This window comes from Xenopus tropicalis, chromosome 4, assembly GCF_000004195.4.
Source record: "Xenopus tropicalis strain Nigerian chromosome 4, UCB_Xtro_10.0, whole genome shotgun sequence".
Classification (NCBI taxonomy): Eukaryota; Metazoa; Chordata; class Amphibia; order Anura; family Pipidae; genus Xenopus; species Xenopus tropicalis.
The window spans coordinates 118092727-118109901 of record NC_030680.2 but is presented as its reverse complement, the minus strand read 5'-3'; the positions used below and the strand labels follow the sequence as shown (position 1 = coordinate 118109901).

Below are 17175 nucleotides of genomic sequence, written 5' to 3'. Positions count from 1 at the left end.
CTAAAGTACTTTTGTACCCCTTCTACTTCTGCCTGGGGCGTATAGTAAGTGCCCCTCATTATGTTGTGTGCTTTTATACCAGTCAAATCCAACCATTTTAAACAGTGCCACTGTTGCTCAGGATATATACCCCAAACAATGTAGAGCTTACATATAATTGTATAAAACAGCTCATAAATAAAACTCTGCTACAGCTAAATAAACTGTATTTATAAAAAAAAAAAATACGTTTCTAGTAGTATGTGCAACTGGGTAATCGGAGTAATCCTAAATAAAAAATTGCCATTTTGAGTTCTAATCTGGCCCTTGGATCGTACAATTCACAGTGCACACAAACAAACCAAGGGCACACATACATACTAGGCCACATCAGCCAGACAGTTCTGTCTTTGGCTACCACACTTCTTCCTGTTACAGTCAGAGCTGCATTATTTCCTATCAGGTAATCTCTGAGGGAGCACACAGCCCATCACAAAATGGCGGTTCAGGGGAAAAGCCAATATTTGATGATATATCTGTTGGTTAAAGGGGTTGTTCACCTTTGAGTTAACTTTTAGTATGATGTATAGAGTGATATACTGAGACATGTTGCAATTTTGTATTCATTTTTTATTATTCATGGTTTTTAATTATCTTTTTGTCCCCTATGTACCAACTATATACAATCTGCCAAAACGAACAGCAGGTGGCGCTGTTGCTTAATTTTCATTATATATGAGCAGCGTAACAACTGTGCACATCTCGAAAATGTAAAATAAAAAATGTAAATCATATAAATAGGTATGTGCAGAGTCACTCAAACATGGCCTCTCAAGATCCAAATCATTTTTAAAGGGATACTGTCACAGGAAAAAATTTTTTTGAATGCATGAATTAATAGTGCCCCTCCAACATTTTTCAAAAGAACAGATTTTTTATATTTAATTTTGATATTTTAAATGGTAGAGTGAGTTATTTTTAAAGTGAACAGTGTACAGTAATAATAACTATGCCATAAAAATCCCATTTGTTTTTCCCATTTTTTTCCCAGTCATGCTGTTTGTTTCACCCAAGTAATGGTACTAGATCACTTGGAAATTCAGGGACACCTCTAATAAATGCAAGTTGCAGGACTGCACTGATTGCATGTAAATGGGATTGCAATCTGTGCACCCTTCCAGCTGGATTATGTAGACATGTCCAGGAGTTTTCATGTGATCTGATAACCCAAAGTCATAGTTTTTGCAGTAAAGTAACACTGATTTATTTTCATATGCGGCAGCCCAGAGGGGCAGTGAGTAAGAGTGATAAGGAATACTGTGCACTAAAGTTACAAAGATAAAATTAGAAGTGACATGTTTCTTGGAGGGATCCCATGTTCAGTAAACAACTATCAGGCTACAAGGGAAAGGTATTTGTTTTCCATTCAGCTGTTCTTTGTGCTTTAGTTTTGGGGCTTTCTCATCTGTCCTCCTCATCCTCAAGTTCCTCTGCCTTCCAAGCTAGATAGGTCCCTCCTACTTTTTCTCTTTTCTCATTTTTCTTTTTCTTCCCTCTTTTTTCTGATTCCTTCTTTTTCACTTTTTTGGGCAGCTTGCCAGAAGATGGACCATGCAGAAAATGTAAGGCCAAAGCAAAGACTTTGTCTTCTCGAGAATGTGTGGGCTGCTTTAATATTCCACTTTTGGAAGTTTGTGGCTCTTGCTGGAGGAAGTTTTGCAAGGCTTCTACTGGTCTCCTGGTCTTCAGAAGAGCCTGAAGTTTCTTTAGTTGGCAGTACCCAGGTTCTGGGAGAAGCTTGAGAAACATCTGAGGATTCCTTCGATGAAGATTGTCTATCCCCTACTACGCCCCCTGAGGGTCTTTTGGATTCGGATGAAGAGTCAGAAAGAACCAGGGATTAATTTGATCTATTCCTGATCTCTCCTTTGATCAAGGCAATTAAGCATGCTCTTGGAGTGGAACAAGAGGCAGATGGTGCAAAAACCCTCAAGGTTTTGCCTATTCCAACCAGGAGTCATGAAGCTTTTCCACTTTTTCAAGAGGTTTCAGATCTCATCAAAGCTGAATGGCAAAAAGCTGCTAAAAGGTTTCATTTCTTTCTCAAGGGACAAGTTTCCCCAAACTTTAGCCTTTCAGAGATGCAGAGATTAAGGACTGGACTACTGTCCCTGCAGTTGATCCTGCCATTATGCATCTGGCCAAGAAGACTGCCCTTCCTATGATGATTGTTCCGCCCTCAAAGACCCCATTGTCTGGCTAGTGGAGTCAGACCTGAGAAAGTGCTTTTTATTGGAAGGGGGAGCATGTAAGCCCCCAGTAACCTTGATATCAGTGGCCAAAGCCATGTCTTTCTGGATTGGTGGGCTTTGGCAGAAGGAGCAGATGTTAAAGAAATCTCTTTGAGCCTGGCAAAATTAAAGTTGGCCCAAGGTTTTGTCTCAGAGGGTGCTGTAGACTTTACGAGGATGGCAGCTTGGTCTATGGCCATTTTAGTATCTGCACAAGATGAGCCTTTGTACTCCTCAGAGTGTCAGACTTGGGAGTGCAGGGCCCACAACGCCACCGCCACCCACCCGACCCCCCTCCCTGAGTGTGCATCAATATAACTTACCTTCAGCGCATCGGAGGAGGGAGATGAGTGGACTGGGCTTTTTTCCTGATATTACACCAGCCAAATCCGAGCCTAGTACTCTTCCTTTTTAAAGGTCTTCTTCACTTTGGCCCTAAGATAGATGCTGTGATTGCTAAGGCTTTAGGAGGAAACGTGCTATTTTTGGCTCAAGAAAAGAAAAAGCAAAAATCCATGCAATTTAGGCCTTTCAATGTTCATAGCTCAGGAAGAGTTAGATCTTCTGACTAATCTTCTAGTTAAACAGGTGAGGGTTTTAAAGGGACAGTAACACCAAAAAATGAAAGTGTATAAAAGTAATTACTATATAATGTAATGCTGCCCTGCACTGGTACAACTGGTGTGTTTTCCTTAGAAAGACAACTATAGTTTTTATAAGTAAAGCTTCTGTGTAGCCACGGGGGCAGCCATTTACAGGAGAAAAGGCACAGGTTACTTAGCAGATAACAGATAAAACCCCATTATATTCTACAAAGCTTATCTGTTATCTGCGATGTGCCTGTGCCTTTTCTCCTTTTTCCCAGCTTCAATGGCTGCCCCCGTGTTGACATAGCAGCTCATTTATATAAACTATAGTAGCGTTTCTGTAGCAAACTTACCAGTTTTACCAGCGCAGGGCAACAGTACATTACATTTTAATTACTTGAAAACACTTTCATTTTTTGGTGTTACTGTTCCTTTAAGCCCTTTGCATGGTCACTTTCCATATCAGCATTTAACACCCTATTGTAGTCTGGAACTTGGTACTAGACAAAGTAGGTGGGCATCTGTAGGTGGAAAGATTTTGAGGGGTAGGGACAGTCTGGTCTGTGGGCGGGGGTGGGAGGACCCTCTCCAGTGTAATGCTGATATGGAGAGTGACCAGGAAAAGAGAATTTAGTAAGTATGAAAACAGTTCTTATTTGTCTCCAAGAGGAATAGCACCCCCTAATGGTGGTACCGACTTGCAGCTCATGATGTTGAAGAACCTATAGCATTCATAAATGTATTATTATCCTTTATTTATATAGGGCCAACATATTCCATAATGCTGTACTGACATTACCCATTATACACATCAATCACTGCCCCAGTGGAGCTGATAGTTAGGGTTAATGTTATTAAAGAATGTGTTGAAGTTGAGTGAAAATTTGGCTCCCTGCTTTGCGAACAACAAAGCAGGAAGAAGGATCGCTAGCTCACATACACCCCGGCCGGTGCAGTTTTCTCCTAACAGAAGAACCGGACTGGGGTTTTAGGTTTACTGGGGGGAAGCAACATTTTGACATCCCCCCCCCAATATATTATTTAGTCAGATCTTGCATATTCACACATTTATTTTTTTTTTGGTTTCTGACCCATTATGTTTGGTGCACTGAGCATATCATTATATTAAACATTGTTGCTTCAAACATTTGTAATTGAAATGACCTCTTGTGGACATTCTAGGTTAGTACACCCCAACCTCTTGCTATTTTTCAGTTAATATACTGTACCAGTGTCGTAATAGCATATTTTCACTCCCACAAAATAAACCAAACCAGTCCTGTACTATGTCTGACAAACATAGGAGTTCTATTGCAACTGTGTGATCTTAAGGGGTGCCAGCAAAAAGCACAGTACACAATGATGTGCAGTACTATTAAGGATAATAGAGCTTAGTAGGAAAGGTAAAAACTAAGTAAGCTTTATCGGAAAGGTCTATGTAAATACAGCCATAAGCACTCTGAGTTCTCTGTCAAAAGAAACAGAATTTCTTGTCTCTTTGTTTTCCTGTGCCAGAGACTGTACAGCTTTCTCCTCTCTCCTGCTTCCCCCTCCCACAAAAATGCTACGAAATCCCTCCCTCCCCTTAGGAATGTGTGATCTGAGCCATACAGCAGGAAGCTTCCTCATAGTCTTACACACTGAGCATGTACAGGCGTCTTGGTCTTGGTGCACCAGCGTGGCATTATGGGAATTTTCTTTACACAGCTCAGCGTTTTTTTCCTATGAGGTTTCTGATCATCTGAACAGGAGAAATATGGGGAGACTTAAGGGAACTATTGGGAGAACTGAAGGTATGCCTGCAACTTGTGATTAACTTTTTATTAGCCTTCTCTTTCCTTCGCCTTTAACAGGGCCATCATAATACAGAATGCATTTTGCATCCATTTTTTTTTTAAAGCTCAAGTACAACATTCTGGCACTGGACAAAGCTAAACATATAATTTATAGATTGCAAGCTATTCAGGGCAGGAACCAACAGTGTGCTTTTCCTATACTGGTGTGTGCTGAGGTCACAGAACATTTTTTGTTGGCAGACAATGCTGCCCTGAGCTTGGAGCACAGTTTAATGCTAAGCTGGACTATTCTCAGTATAAATTGCTGTTTTATGCTGTAGCTTTCTGGAAGTCACAGGGATGCTACATACTGGGGTTGTTAAGAGACAGTGCTCCTGATTGGAGTGCAACAAATTGTACATTTCTTTATATGCATTGGTGGCACGTGCTGCAGGCTCAAAATGTTGGACATAATGGAGTACCCTGGCACACACTCTATTTTTGTATAATGCACAAAGGGGATCCAAGCATTTCAGAGTCCTGTACTAAATAACTGGTGAGAAGAACAGATGGGTATTACATATAAGGCTCCCTTGCGCCTCTAAGCACTACACTCCTGTACTGGATCTGCAGTTTAGCACAAGGTGCAGAGTGTAGCCAGCATTTGCTGTGGGAAGGGGCAGAAGTACAATGTGTATGGACTTTAAAATGGTAAAACTTGGAAGTCCAGGCCAGCTCTTGGGCTTCTGTAAGCAAGTTTGTTAAAGAAAGAATTGCCAGAGAATCAGCTATATATTAAATATAATGATACATTTGGAAATGAAACAGAATGACAGGAGGATTAGATTAAAACCATTTGCACTGCAGATACTGAAATATAATCTTTGTCTACTTTATTCAATTATTGGGTGAATGAATGGACTTAGAACTCATTGTAGAACACTGGAAAAGAATAAAGTCCCAATCACTCCTTATTAGTCTTGTTAAGAGCTAAACTACACAGAAGATTTTGACAATCCTGCAAAGGTTTGTGCTGTTGTGTGGCAAGATTTTGACAATATCTGATCAAAATCTCCTATGTAGTTTAGCCCTAAGGGTAATCGGACACAGGGCTACTCGGTCATTGTGTTTTTTGGAACCTGAAAATGTGGTGCCATAATACTCCAGACAAGCCCCTAAATACTTCAATAGAAATCACCTGACAATTGCTCCTATCAAAGATTGCTGGTAATAGGACCTTGAAGATACTTACATTCAAATCCTGCACTCATCAGTTTTCTACACAATAGGTTTCAGATAGGAACTTGGCCACTGAGCTTTAAATGATCTTGCACAGAGGGTACAAGGTAAGTGATCTACTATTGACCTAGCAAGAAATACACTTACAACAGAAATACAACACAACAGGCAATAAATAAATATACTTGTGGTTTAATATTGCATTGAACAAGTTCACAGTTTTGCTCTCTTTTAACAAATCTACTTCTAAAGTAAAGTGCATACACAGCTAGAGTTCTGAAACATATTCGCACACAAGCCTCTAGTAAAGTGACGTTCTTTGGGAGTACCTTTGTGTACACAGTACCATATCCCAGTCTTCATCTAGCCCTCTAGGGTCTTAAAGGGGAGATGTCTTAGTAATCAACATGCACCCAAAGTGTAATAGATGTTTAATAAATCTGTTTCCTTAATTTTCTGCTAGCTCTCTTTCCTGCTCTGAATATCTATCATTCTGTTTGGCATTTGGCTATTCCAAATAATAATTCTGAGACTCAAAGCAGGAGATAGCTATTAGCAGCAGGAAAAAATGTTAGGGCGGGGAACCTACAAATAAAAAATAATTAAAGATTAAATATCTAAAATATTATAATATAAAATAAATATTTGTGAAGATTATTTAAACAAGGACTTGCTGTATATTTTTTAATCCTAATGACAGTTCCCCTTTAAAACACTAACCTCACAGATAAGTTATTAAAAACATGAATAACTCATTATCTCACCTGGATATATTTATTGTTGGTATTTAAAGGCCCCTAAGGCCTGGAGTTGAACAGGGCAGCAAAAGCAATATCATCTTATTATTCTTTGTTTTTTAATTACAAAATGACTATTCCATATAAATAATCCCCCAGATGTTAAATATACAATAAAACACTTATTAATATGATAAAACAATGAAACAGAATTTTGAACCCTTTCTGGTTACTTGTATCCATTGAACTTACAATTGTAAAAATTTGAGCTCTGTTTTTGGCAGACATATCTAAATACATTATGTGTAAGAGTTTCTTACCCTAATATTTGTCTATGTTAGCTTACCGTCTGCCAGGAGGCACTCGGTAACAATTTTATCAGTAGATAATGGACAAAACAGGGAGTTGTCTCCCATGGTTCCACTTAAATGTGTAAATACCCAATCATTATTTAGAAATTGTTTTACATTGTAACACAATCCAATGGTAACATTAAACCTTACAAAGCAACACCTTCCAACTCTTCTTCATTAAACACTGATTACAAGTTATAAACAACAGCATAACAACGTGCAAAGAGAAATGTAACATGGGATAACAGGACAGAAGGAGCAGGACAAGTGCCACAATGTATACTAATGACACAGGTACAATTTTGTGGCTAAGGGCACTTTTAACACCATGAAATCAAGTGACAGTATTAAGAATGTTAGGTTTATAACCAGCCATTCACAGAACTGTACATGAAAGAACACTGTAGAGGTAAATACATTCTCAGATACAGACACATTTAATTAGGCGCACAACATGCTCATCTGAGTGGTGTTTGTTCTACTTTGCAAAGATACCATAACACTATGTGAGAATTAACACTTTAACTATATAAGAGACGGTTATAGGGCATTTGTAAATGTTACTTGGGGTTTTTATGTATAATTTGGTTCAAGACAGCAATGGAAGGCAACAAAATAATGTGCCATTCACCATTCCAGGACAGGTTTCAGCCAACCTTGCCATCATTTTAATCCTTTATTTAACATACTCATCAGCTTCTAGTTTTGCTAGTTCTAAAAAGTATTTGCATTTAAAGTTAAAGAGTCAGTGGTGCATAATATTGGGTGTTTGCTTATTGCATCACAGGAAGGAGTACAGACTGTGAAAATACCACTTCTTCCTGTTTAAGTCCACCTTATTTAATAAATGGACCATGAACATATAATTTTTAGCAACACTTCCCATGTGCCAACCGTACCAAGTTAGGTTTAGAACAAGTATAAAACACTGGTTCAACCTGCTCATCCATAAGGTATGTATCCGACCAATTTTATGCCACACACATAGATAGACTGACAACTGCGCCTAATCTAAATTGGCTTGTACAGTAAAGTGGTGACATACTTCTTCTTGTAGCGATGAGTCGCACTAAGAACCATTACTCCATCCTGAAAAACAAAAATCGATACATCACAGAAGGTTGGTACATTAAGTGCGTTGTGGGTCCCCAACATTTATAAGGGGAAACTATTCAGTCAGCTTAGCTTGTGATGACTATCAAATATTATTGATCAGTTACAAGATTTAAGATTAGTTTAAGATAAAAACTATAAACTGAAATATAAAAATGTATACTGCATTATTCTTGTACAGTTAACACATCCCCCATTGCATTTAACTAAGTAGTAATTCTATGAATTTGCACTTTCAAGCAATTCTGAGAATTCATGCGCTGGCTTGTAAGGCAAAAAAATCTTCCACCCGCCCGTGTCCACTACTTCCCAGCCACTTATGTTGAATAGGTAAAAGAGCGGCTGGGGAGGGAAGCAGACCCCCTGCGACCGCTGCAATCTGGGCCCCCTGCAACCGCGGGGACTGCTTCCATTATAGTGTCCAGCAGGAGTGGAGTGTGGGACTGTGTCCTGGAAGAGACTGTGCCGGGATTTGGCTTAACCACACAGGTTTTCCAGAGCAGGCTTTATTCATATTTTAGCACTACTTTGACCCACACTCTTTCGTTTATGCAACCAGCATGCATGAAATCCTATTTCTTGTGAGTTACTGTCCCAGTTTTTTTTAATAAAGGAGCAGGTAAATCACATGAAGGGGCATATTTATGAAAGTGTAAAATTAGAGCTCACCACTGTAAAATACTCCACTCTGTTTCTTCATGTGGTATTTTTAGAGGAGTATTTATCAAATGGTACATTCTAACTTTCACCTATTGATAAATACGTCTCTAAAAATCCCAATGGAATGAACAGAGAGTGGGTGAATTTTACTGTGGTAAGGTCTAATCTCACAATATTAGATTGTTAACGATATTCATGATGCTGGCAGCTAAGCTGTATGGTAGTCCTTTATACTTTTCTGCATTACTAGGGTCTGAAATATTTCCTTTAACCCCTTATTAACAGAAAACTTTACCTTTATTGACAAAGCATACAGATGGTTTAGCATGACGTGATTGGGTTCTGGAAGGAGGGCAGGATCACACTAAAATAAACATACATGTGTTAGAGAAGGTTTTAACATAACTTCATATTCAAACTTTTCATGTGTTGCAAGTCATGTCTGTACACTTAAAACACAAAATGTGTTACCAGTAGGAGCAAATGATTGTCCTCTGCTAATACTAAGAAGAATGTTAGGAATTTTAAGTAAAGAGATAAAAGAAGGGTTGAAGTGTTGTGTAACCACATACTGACCTATGGGAAATGCCAGCATTAAACATGGATTTTGTATTAAGATGTGCCCACAAAAACTGTTCTACACATTTCTCTCTTTATACTGTGGGGGCAATATAGGTGTATTGATTCTTTCAAATCTACTTTTTCAAATTTATCAGCTTAAGGGCGAGGTCAGATGAAGCTTCTCTCAGCCCTGCGCTTTTCTGCCAGGCTGAGAGAATCGGATCTGCTTCCGTAAGTTCCTCAGAGCTGAGCGGATCAGTGGTTGGTCTGGAAAATGTTGCGAAGCTGCATGCTGCCTGGCCATTATGAACACTATAAAGCATTTCTAGAGACTTTTATATGTAGCCCCATTAAAGGAAAAGTAACACTAAACATTTTTAAGTAAAAAATCTATTCTACCCTGCCCCAATAATTGCCCTATCCTGCACACCATTTATTATTTTGAATGCTTTATTAAAAAATACCTGCTAAAACTTGGCTTGCCTGCTCCTGGATTAAGGGCAATAGAAAAAATACATATTTGGATCTTAATTTCTCCAGGTAAAAGAACATTAACAAAAGCATAAAGAGCTTCTTCAAATATATAATGCTTTAAACTCACAGAGATGTTGGTGTCTTTGTTAAGTATAACTTGGAGAAGATGGGGAGGAAGGATAGGAGGTGATTTATAGCGTTCCTCTGGCTTGTAAGCATATAGTTCTTGGCCATAAAGTCCAGGAGGGGAACTTGATAAGTCTATCAAGAAACAAAATGAAAAATAATAGGTGAAAAGGGCAACAAGTCTGCATCAGATCATTATATGTAATACATTTATCTTCAGATCCACTGACAGCAAATACAGGCACTAAATCTTAATACAAAAATATTTAGAATTCTGTGTGAAATGGAATAATTTCTTCCTAAATGGACTGAGTGAAATTAAATAATTTCTCCCTAAAATATTACACCCCTTGATAATCATAGAAGGAAAGGCTAATAAAGAGTTAATCTCAAGCTGCAGGCATACCTTCAGCTCTCTCAATAGTGCCATTAAGTCTCCCCATATTTCTCCCGATCAGAAGCCAAACAGGAAGAAAAAACGCTGAGCTGTGTAAAAAAAAGTTCCCATAATGCCTCACTCCTGCACCCAGACCCAGACCGGTGTACATGCTCAGTTTGTAAGACTATGAGGAAGCTTCCTGCTGATTGGCTCAGATCCACATTCCTATGGTGGGGGAGGGAGTTCTTAGCATTCTTGAGGGAGGGGGGAGCAGGACAGGGGAGAGAGGAGAGAGCTGCATGTCTCTAGCAGAGGAAAACAGACACAAGAAATCTTTTGACAGAGAACTCAGTGCAGCGTTTCTGTGAGTGTTCATGGCTGTATTTACTAGATAGTAAGTGACCACATAGTTTATTGCTTGCAGAACATTCCTTCATTGTATATAGGCTGCCATGCTGATTGCTTCAGTTGGGTAACTAGCAACAATGCAATTGAAAGCACCAGATTACCAATGTAGAATAACAGGTTGTATTACAAACTAACAAATGAATGCCAGTTCCTACCTCTAGCTGATGTGTCAGAACTCTCCATTGAATCTAATTTTAAAGCATCAAATACTTCAAAATCCGACTTCTTAACATGGATCAAGTTGTTGATTGTACCAAGCTGGCTGGTAACCACAGGCTGAAGAGAGAATGAGACTTGCAGTGAAGCCACTGGTATAATCCTATCACTTTAACAGTCAGAACATTCTCCATATATTAGGAAAGCCTAAGAGTATGATTTAGCACTTACAAGCACTAGCTCTGTTCAAGTTGTGTAAATGGATGTGTATAATGCATAAATTTGAAACATATCTTGTTGTCTACTTTCTGTCATACAGAAAGTATCCAACAAGAGGGCACAAGCATGATTTAATTTTACCACAACAAGGCCAAGGTTAAAATGTGCAAATATATACTAGTTGTGATCAGTTCTGTATTAAAGTGATACTGACACCAGAAATTAAAACTTTTTTACATCTTTCATAACATTGTCTTTGCATGAGCTTTATAATTTTGCCATAAACATATTTCCTGAGGCTTTTACATTACCTATCTAATCCCCCATGTTTCTCTATGAGGGGGCGGCAATATTTGTGCAGCAGGAGTCTGTTAGCATTAGAAGCTATAACTGACAGGCTGAGAAGGGACAGTCAGGTTAGCAAAACAGTCGGGTTTAGGAACTTCAAGTAACAATTACTCACAAAAGCAGCCCTATCAGTGAAAAATGATCAACATGACCTATAGGTAACTTTTTATGTAGATTCATATTTTAAAAAGTAGTTTTTTCGTGTCAGTATCGCTTTAAAGGAGAAGGAAAGGCTAAGTCACTTGGGGGTGCTGAAATGTTAGGCACCCCCAAGTGACTTAGATCGCTTACCTTTTACCCCGGGCTGGTGCCCCTGTACGGAGAGAACAGCACCAGCCCGAGGTAGCAGCGAGCGCTTCCACTTCCTATTCGCTTGCGTGCGCATGCGCAGTAGAGTGAAAAGCCGAACTGAAACAAGAAAGTCGGCTTTTCACTCTACTGCGCATGCGCCGGCCCACGGATTTCGCTGGCAGAAGAAAAAGGAAGAAGGAAGCGCTTCCTGCAGGTACCCTGGGCTGGTGCTTTTTTCTCCTAACAGGGGCACCAGCCCAGGGTACAAGGTAAGCGATCTAAGTCACTTGGGGGTGCCTAACATTTTGGCACCCCCAAGTGACTTAGCCTTTCCTTCTCCTTTAAGCAGATACAGTTATGTGCAATGACACTGGGAATCATAACACACAAACTCATCATAACACAGCCAAATAAACAGTCATTCTCCCCTGTAAGCTTCTCATGTGTGGAATTTTGAGATTTAGTGTGAATGGATAGCCTTTCTAAACAAGCTACAGCTCTCCCCCGATTTACCTCAGAAGGGTCATGTACCCATTGGCCATCCACAAAAAACTTGTACTGATGCTCTCCCTCTGGAAGGTCCAAAATGGCAACAAAGTCATTGTGGCTACAAGACAAATTTAAAAATGAGAAGTTTAAACCGACAGAATGAATAACATGTAGTGAATAAAAAACCAAGTGCTTTTATACAAGTCGTGGAACTCAGTGACTATTAATATTCTTATATTTTACAACAGGGGTTACTATATTTAAGAAATTACACAAGTTTCAGCAACTTCTGTGACAGACATTACATTACTAAGCACTGATTATAACTGACAACATCAATAAGCACCATTTATAAGGATATAATACAGAAGAGCCACAAATTTCCTGTAAATTATATACTTAGAAATGGTGCTTAGTGATGTCATCAGTTAAAATCAGTGCTTAGTGATGGAGTTCCATGACCTGAATAAAAGCATGTGTCCTTGGGCCTTGTGCTTTTATGTAGTCATGGAACTCCTTGGTGACTTTTAATATCCTTATATTTTACAATAGGGGTACATTATTTACTTTATAATGTATAGTATATTCATGGCTCTTCTGTATTATAAACAAATATACACAAAAGTGCTAAGCTACAGTCTTATACAACTAAGATTTGTCTCTTAAAATGAGTATTTATTGATTATAGCTCTACAAGTCACTTATTTTCTTAGCAAGATTCAAACAAATATTTGTAGATGAAAGAGCGCACTATAGTATTAAAAGATCACATTCCCACTCCAGTCTCATATAGCTTTTAAGTTAATAAATATTTCTATAGGTATACATGCCCCTGGGCTGCTTTCATTTAAACAGGTGCCACTGTGCAAATAAAAAAGCTACCTGTTGTTAGGGAAAAAAATATTAAGCCTTCCCTGATATGTTTAAAAAGTATGACTTCTGCCCAGCTAGAGAGTTACAGGTAAGACAATCATGTAAACTAAAAAATACAAAACCAATATATGCCTATTTTTATGTAAGTTGTACTACCTTTTAATCAGTGGAATTTTGGCAGTCCAGTTGTTAAATGACCCAGATATGAAGACTTCTTTGCCACCTTCTGTCCAACGGATTACAGTGGGACGACCTTGCTGAGCTGATTTTCCAGGATCCTCTGATTCCTGGGGCCACGTTGAGTCACCAGGGTGCTGCATTGCCAAAATGTAAATTAGAAATAGATTTATAGCTCGGGAAACAATAACTTGTGGGTCTCCAGCTATTGTTGCTATCTACCTTTTGTGTCAAGGGATTTCTCAGAAATGTAGTTCAACAGCAGGAGGTCCACATATAATAAACTCTTTAGAAGAAGCACTATGGAATGTATTTTTGCATCCCTTCTAACACTAGCATTCGGGTCATAGTAAATGACCCCTATGGCATTAAAAGATCACATTCCCACTCCAGTCTCATATAGCTTTTCAGTTCATTGGAATACCTTAGATTCTTGAGTACTAAAGATATTTGGGTCGTCTGTGCTTCCAACCATGATTTTGTTTTCCTCATGCTCCTTAGTAGAGTGTCCCCCAGTTGCTCCATCTGCACGGTGGGACTTGCCATGCCGATCTCCAGATAAGCGATCACTTGCTGTGTTACCCATATTTGGCTCAGGCCACTGCAAAGCAAACAAGTTGTGGTGTAAAGTGTATTTTATATGAAGGGGAAATATGTAAGAGAGCCAAAAGTACAACTAATAAATAGGGTTAATATGGCTCAGGCTATTGTTTTAATTTTGAATCATATATCTTATTTAAGCTATGCAAAGAAAGCATGGTTTATCTTTACACAGCTTCTGTGTCTAGAAATGTGCAATGCAAGTCAATGCAAGGAGAGACAATGACCTCAGTATGATATATATCAGCCTCAGAGTGCCTGGAGTTTAAGAAATAAAAAAGAAAAATAAGCAATGGGTAACTGTAACACTCATTCTCACTCCTTTACTGGAATGAATGAAGGGCTCTATCACATGGGATCTGTATGTTCTTTCCATGCTTGTGTTATTTCCTCCAGGTACCCCAGTTTCCTTTCACACTCCAAAAATATGAACTGGCTACTGATATCATTGATAGGAACTTAGACTGTAAGCTCAACTGGGGCAGGGACCGGGTAGTAATAATAATAATAAAAAATATAAATAATAATAAGGCTATTCACTACAGATTCACTACAGTTTTTTGTCTTTTATCATTTACAAAAAATGGGAAATATTCTTAGACTGTAAGCTCACACAGGAATGGCCCTTCCCTTATTGCCTCCTACCAATAAGCAATTGTATATGTGTATTGTATCCCTAATCCATACTAGCTTTGCATGCCTTGTATATTAATTTTTTCCTTATTTTTTTGCTTTATATCATTACATAGTTTTTTTCTATATGTAGCTGGCTCTTTGGTTCATGAGATCAAGGACAGTGACATCTGATCTCAAGATGGAGACCTATTCATGTATCCCAGCATTAGATCCTTGTGACCTTGCTGCTCCAGTTATTGCACCCAAACAGAGCTGCCATAACTTTGGAGATGTACTTTGTATCCCCAGAAAAAAGCAGCTCTATAAATCCAGTTCCATTCTATTTGTTGAATGGGATCTCCACAGGAACTAAAGGTTGAGGCAATCTCACGTCAGTAGCAAGGCTTGGGCTCAGTTCTCTGCACAGGATAACAGCATATTGGTAATAGGTTTTAGTGAGTGTGGCCGAAATTGCTGCGTCTGAGCACGTGTTGGAGCTTGTGTTTTAAAGGAAATGTGAACCCAAATATACGAATCTTCCATAATGAAACAAAATGTACTAAGTAACTTTCAAATATACAGTAATAACCTCTTCACTATTCTGGGACATAAAATCGCAGTGTCTGTAAATCCGACACCTGGCAGGAAGCCTAATGGGAAACAGGACACAGTAATTAGCAGTAATTTACTGGCCAGCAGCATCTCTAGAGAGTGACAGGCACAACACAAGGACTAGAATATGGGGTTTAGTTATATACAAACACAGCAGCTACCACATATTACCCAGAGCTCCTTAGAGCAAAGCACTGCAGTTCATTTAGCAGCTTGTGTATAATAACTATGGCAACAGCAGTGCCATGATACAGAATTACTTTGCCCTCTAACTCCATTCCGCTTACCACAAAGGCTACTTTATTCCATTGCTCCTTTTATTAGTACAATACATATATCAATAGGCATCACCCAGGACTTATTTAATATTAACACATCAGAAGGACCTGTATATTATAGAGCAGTTACCTAGGAACTACATGAGAGTGAATAGAAATATAAAGCAAGGAAGCCAGGAGGGAAACAACAACAACTTGACAAGGAAATATTCCCATAATGCCCTGCGCCCAGCGCTGGCATCTAATGTCATTTGCTGAGTAATAATTACACAGAACGATGTACCCTATTTACTAACAGACATGTAGTGTAGGATGCTAAGGAAACTTACCCCGTTTGCTGCAGGTCCCTCTCCCTTGGAGTGAGCGGGGTAGCCCCTGTGCAATGCCGGGAATAGCTCTCAGCTGTGCTCTAACCGTGACACATTGCACAGCCGCTTGTCACACGCAGCAAATAGATTGTGTGGCAGACGAGCCGGGCAAATCAGCACCACTTGCAACAGGCCTGCATCAGCGATTCATCTCTCTGCCATCTAGTGGAGGGAAGCTGAGGGGAAAGTAGGGCTTGTGGCACGGGTAACCCTATAAGCACTGGATCAAAAATCCCCCAAGGCGATTTAGTTTTCGTTTCCAACGTGCTATATAACAATTATATAAATCATCTTTTAATACATACGCCTAGTTGTGCAAGTCATTGTTTCCGGTTCAAGTGGGTTGTTCTGAGTATTTAGGGTTATGTTAACCCATTATAACCTGCTCTGCACAGAAACAGGGCCTTATTGTTTGTATGTAGGTATATCTTTATTTACAAAGCACTACTTATGTACGTAGCACTGTACAGTAGAATATATTAATACAAACAGGGGGTTAAGTTAATAGATAAATACAATGTATAACATATTATTGTGTCCGGGAAATGCCCTCCCCGCTATACGCAATAGCGAGTGTACAAAAATATTGTGAAAATGACTCTCTGTCGGTTGGTGCTAGAGTATAAGCAGCCAGTGCAGTTGGTCACACTACATACCACTAATGGAGTAGGTATGTAAAGAAAAAAGCGTTCAGTTTACAACATAAATAAACAGTAGCACTAAAGTAAATATTTGTATGTATGTATGTATGTATGTATATCTTTATTTATAAAGCGCTACTTATGTACGCAGCGCTGTACAGTAGAATACATTAATACAAACTGGGGTTATTAAGATAATCGATAAATACAAAGTATAACAATAAATACAAGATAAATACAGTTGCAATAAGTTAAGAGTCAAAGACACAAGAGGATGGAGGTCCCTGCCCCGTAGAGCTTACAGTCTATATATTTGAAATTCTCCAATGAGCTTTTTGGAAATCTCTGATGTAAATATCTAAAACAACTGCTGTAATATGTCCTGTGTGATTGTATCTATCTTTTGCCCCTGGAAAGCTGGGGAGGTAGGTTAAAGCGAAACATCTACGCTACCATAAAACTAGCAATGCCACTTAATATGGCAAGCCTCCACATAAAGTACTGTAACTGACACCAGCAAAGCTGACCATATACATACTGATAAAACCATATATGAAATGATTTTCAGTGTGCGCAGATGGTGGCCCAGTTATGGATGGGTAGGTTTAAAAAACAAAGCAGCTGATGCACCATGGTGTATGGTGCATCAGTAAATGAAGAAGTGGAAATGTCAGGGCTACCATCAGGGGGAGTAATAAAGGTATGAACCTTTAGGCTAAGGACCCATGGAGCGAGTTAGTTGCCAGTGAAAAGGCATTTCGGAGCAGTTAGTCCCCGCAATAGCAGAGATTTGGGCTTCTCTACTAGCCTGAGACAACCACAGTCT

General features: G+C 39.1%; 1 protein-coding gene across 1 annotated transcript; it reads right to left on the bottom strand.

Annotated features, from left to right (window-relative positions):
• Window positions 1–6047: 6047 nt before the first annotated feature.
• On the bottom strand, window positions 6048–15774 carry prkab2 (protein kinase, AMP-activated, beta 2 non-catalytic subunit). The gene is given in 8 exon segments (NM_001113101.1): window positions 6048–8050; window positions 9030–9098; window positions 9897–10030; window positions 10838–10958; window positions 12210–12303; window positions 13215–13372; window positions 13660–13836; window positions 15670–15774. Coding segments are annotated over 7 exon segments (816 nt in total). The 5' UTR covers window positions 13822–13836; window positions 15670–15774; the 3' UTR covers window positions 6048–7972.
• Between the last annotated feature and the right edge of the window lie 1401 nt (window positions 15775–17175).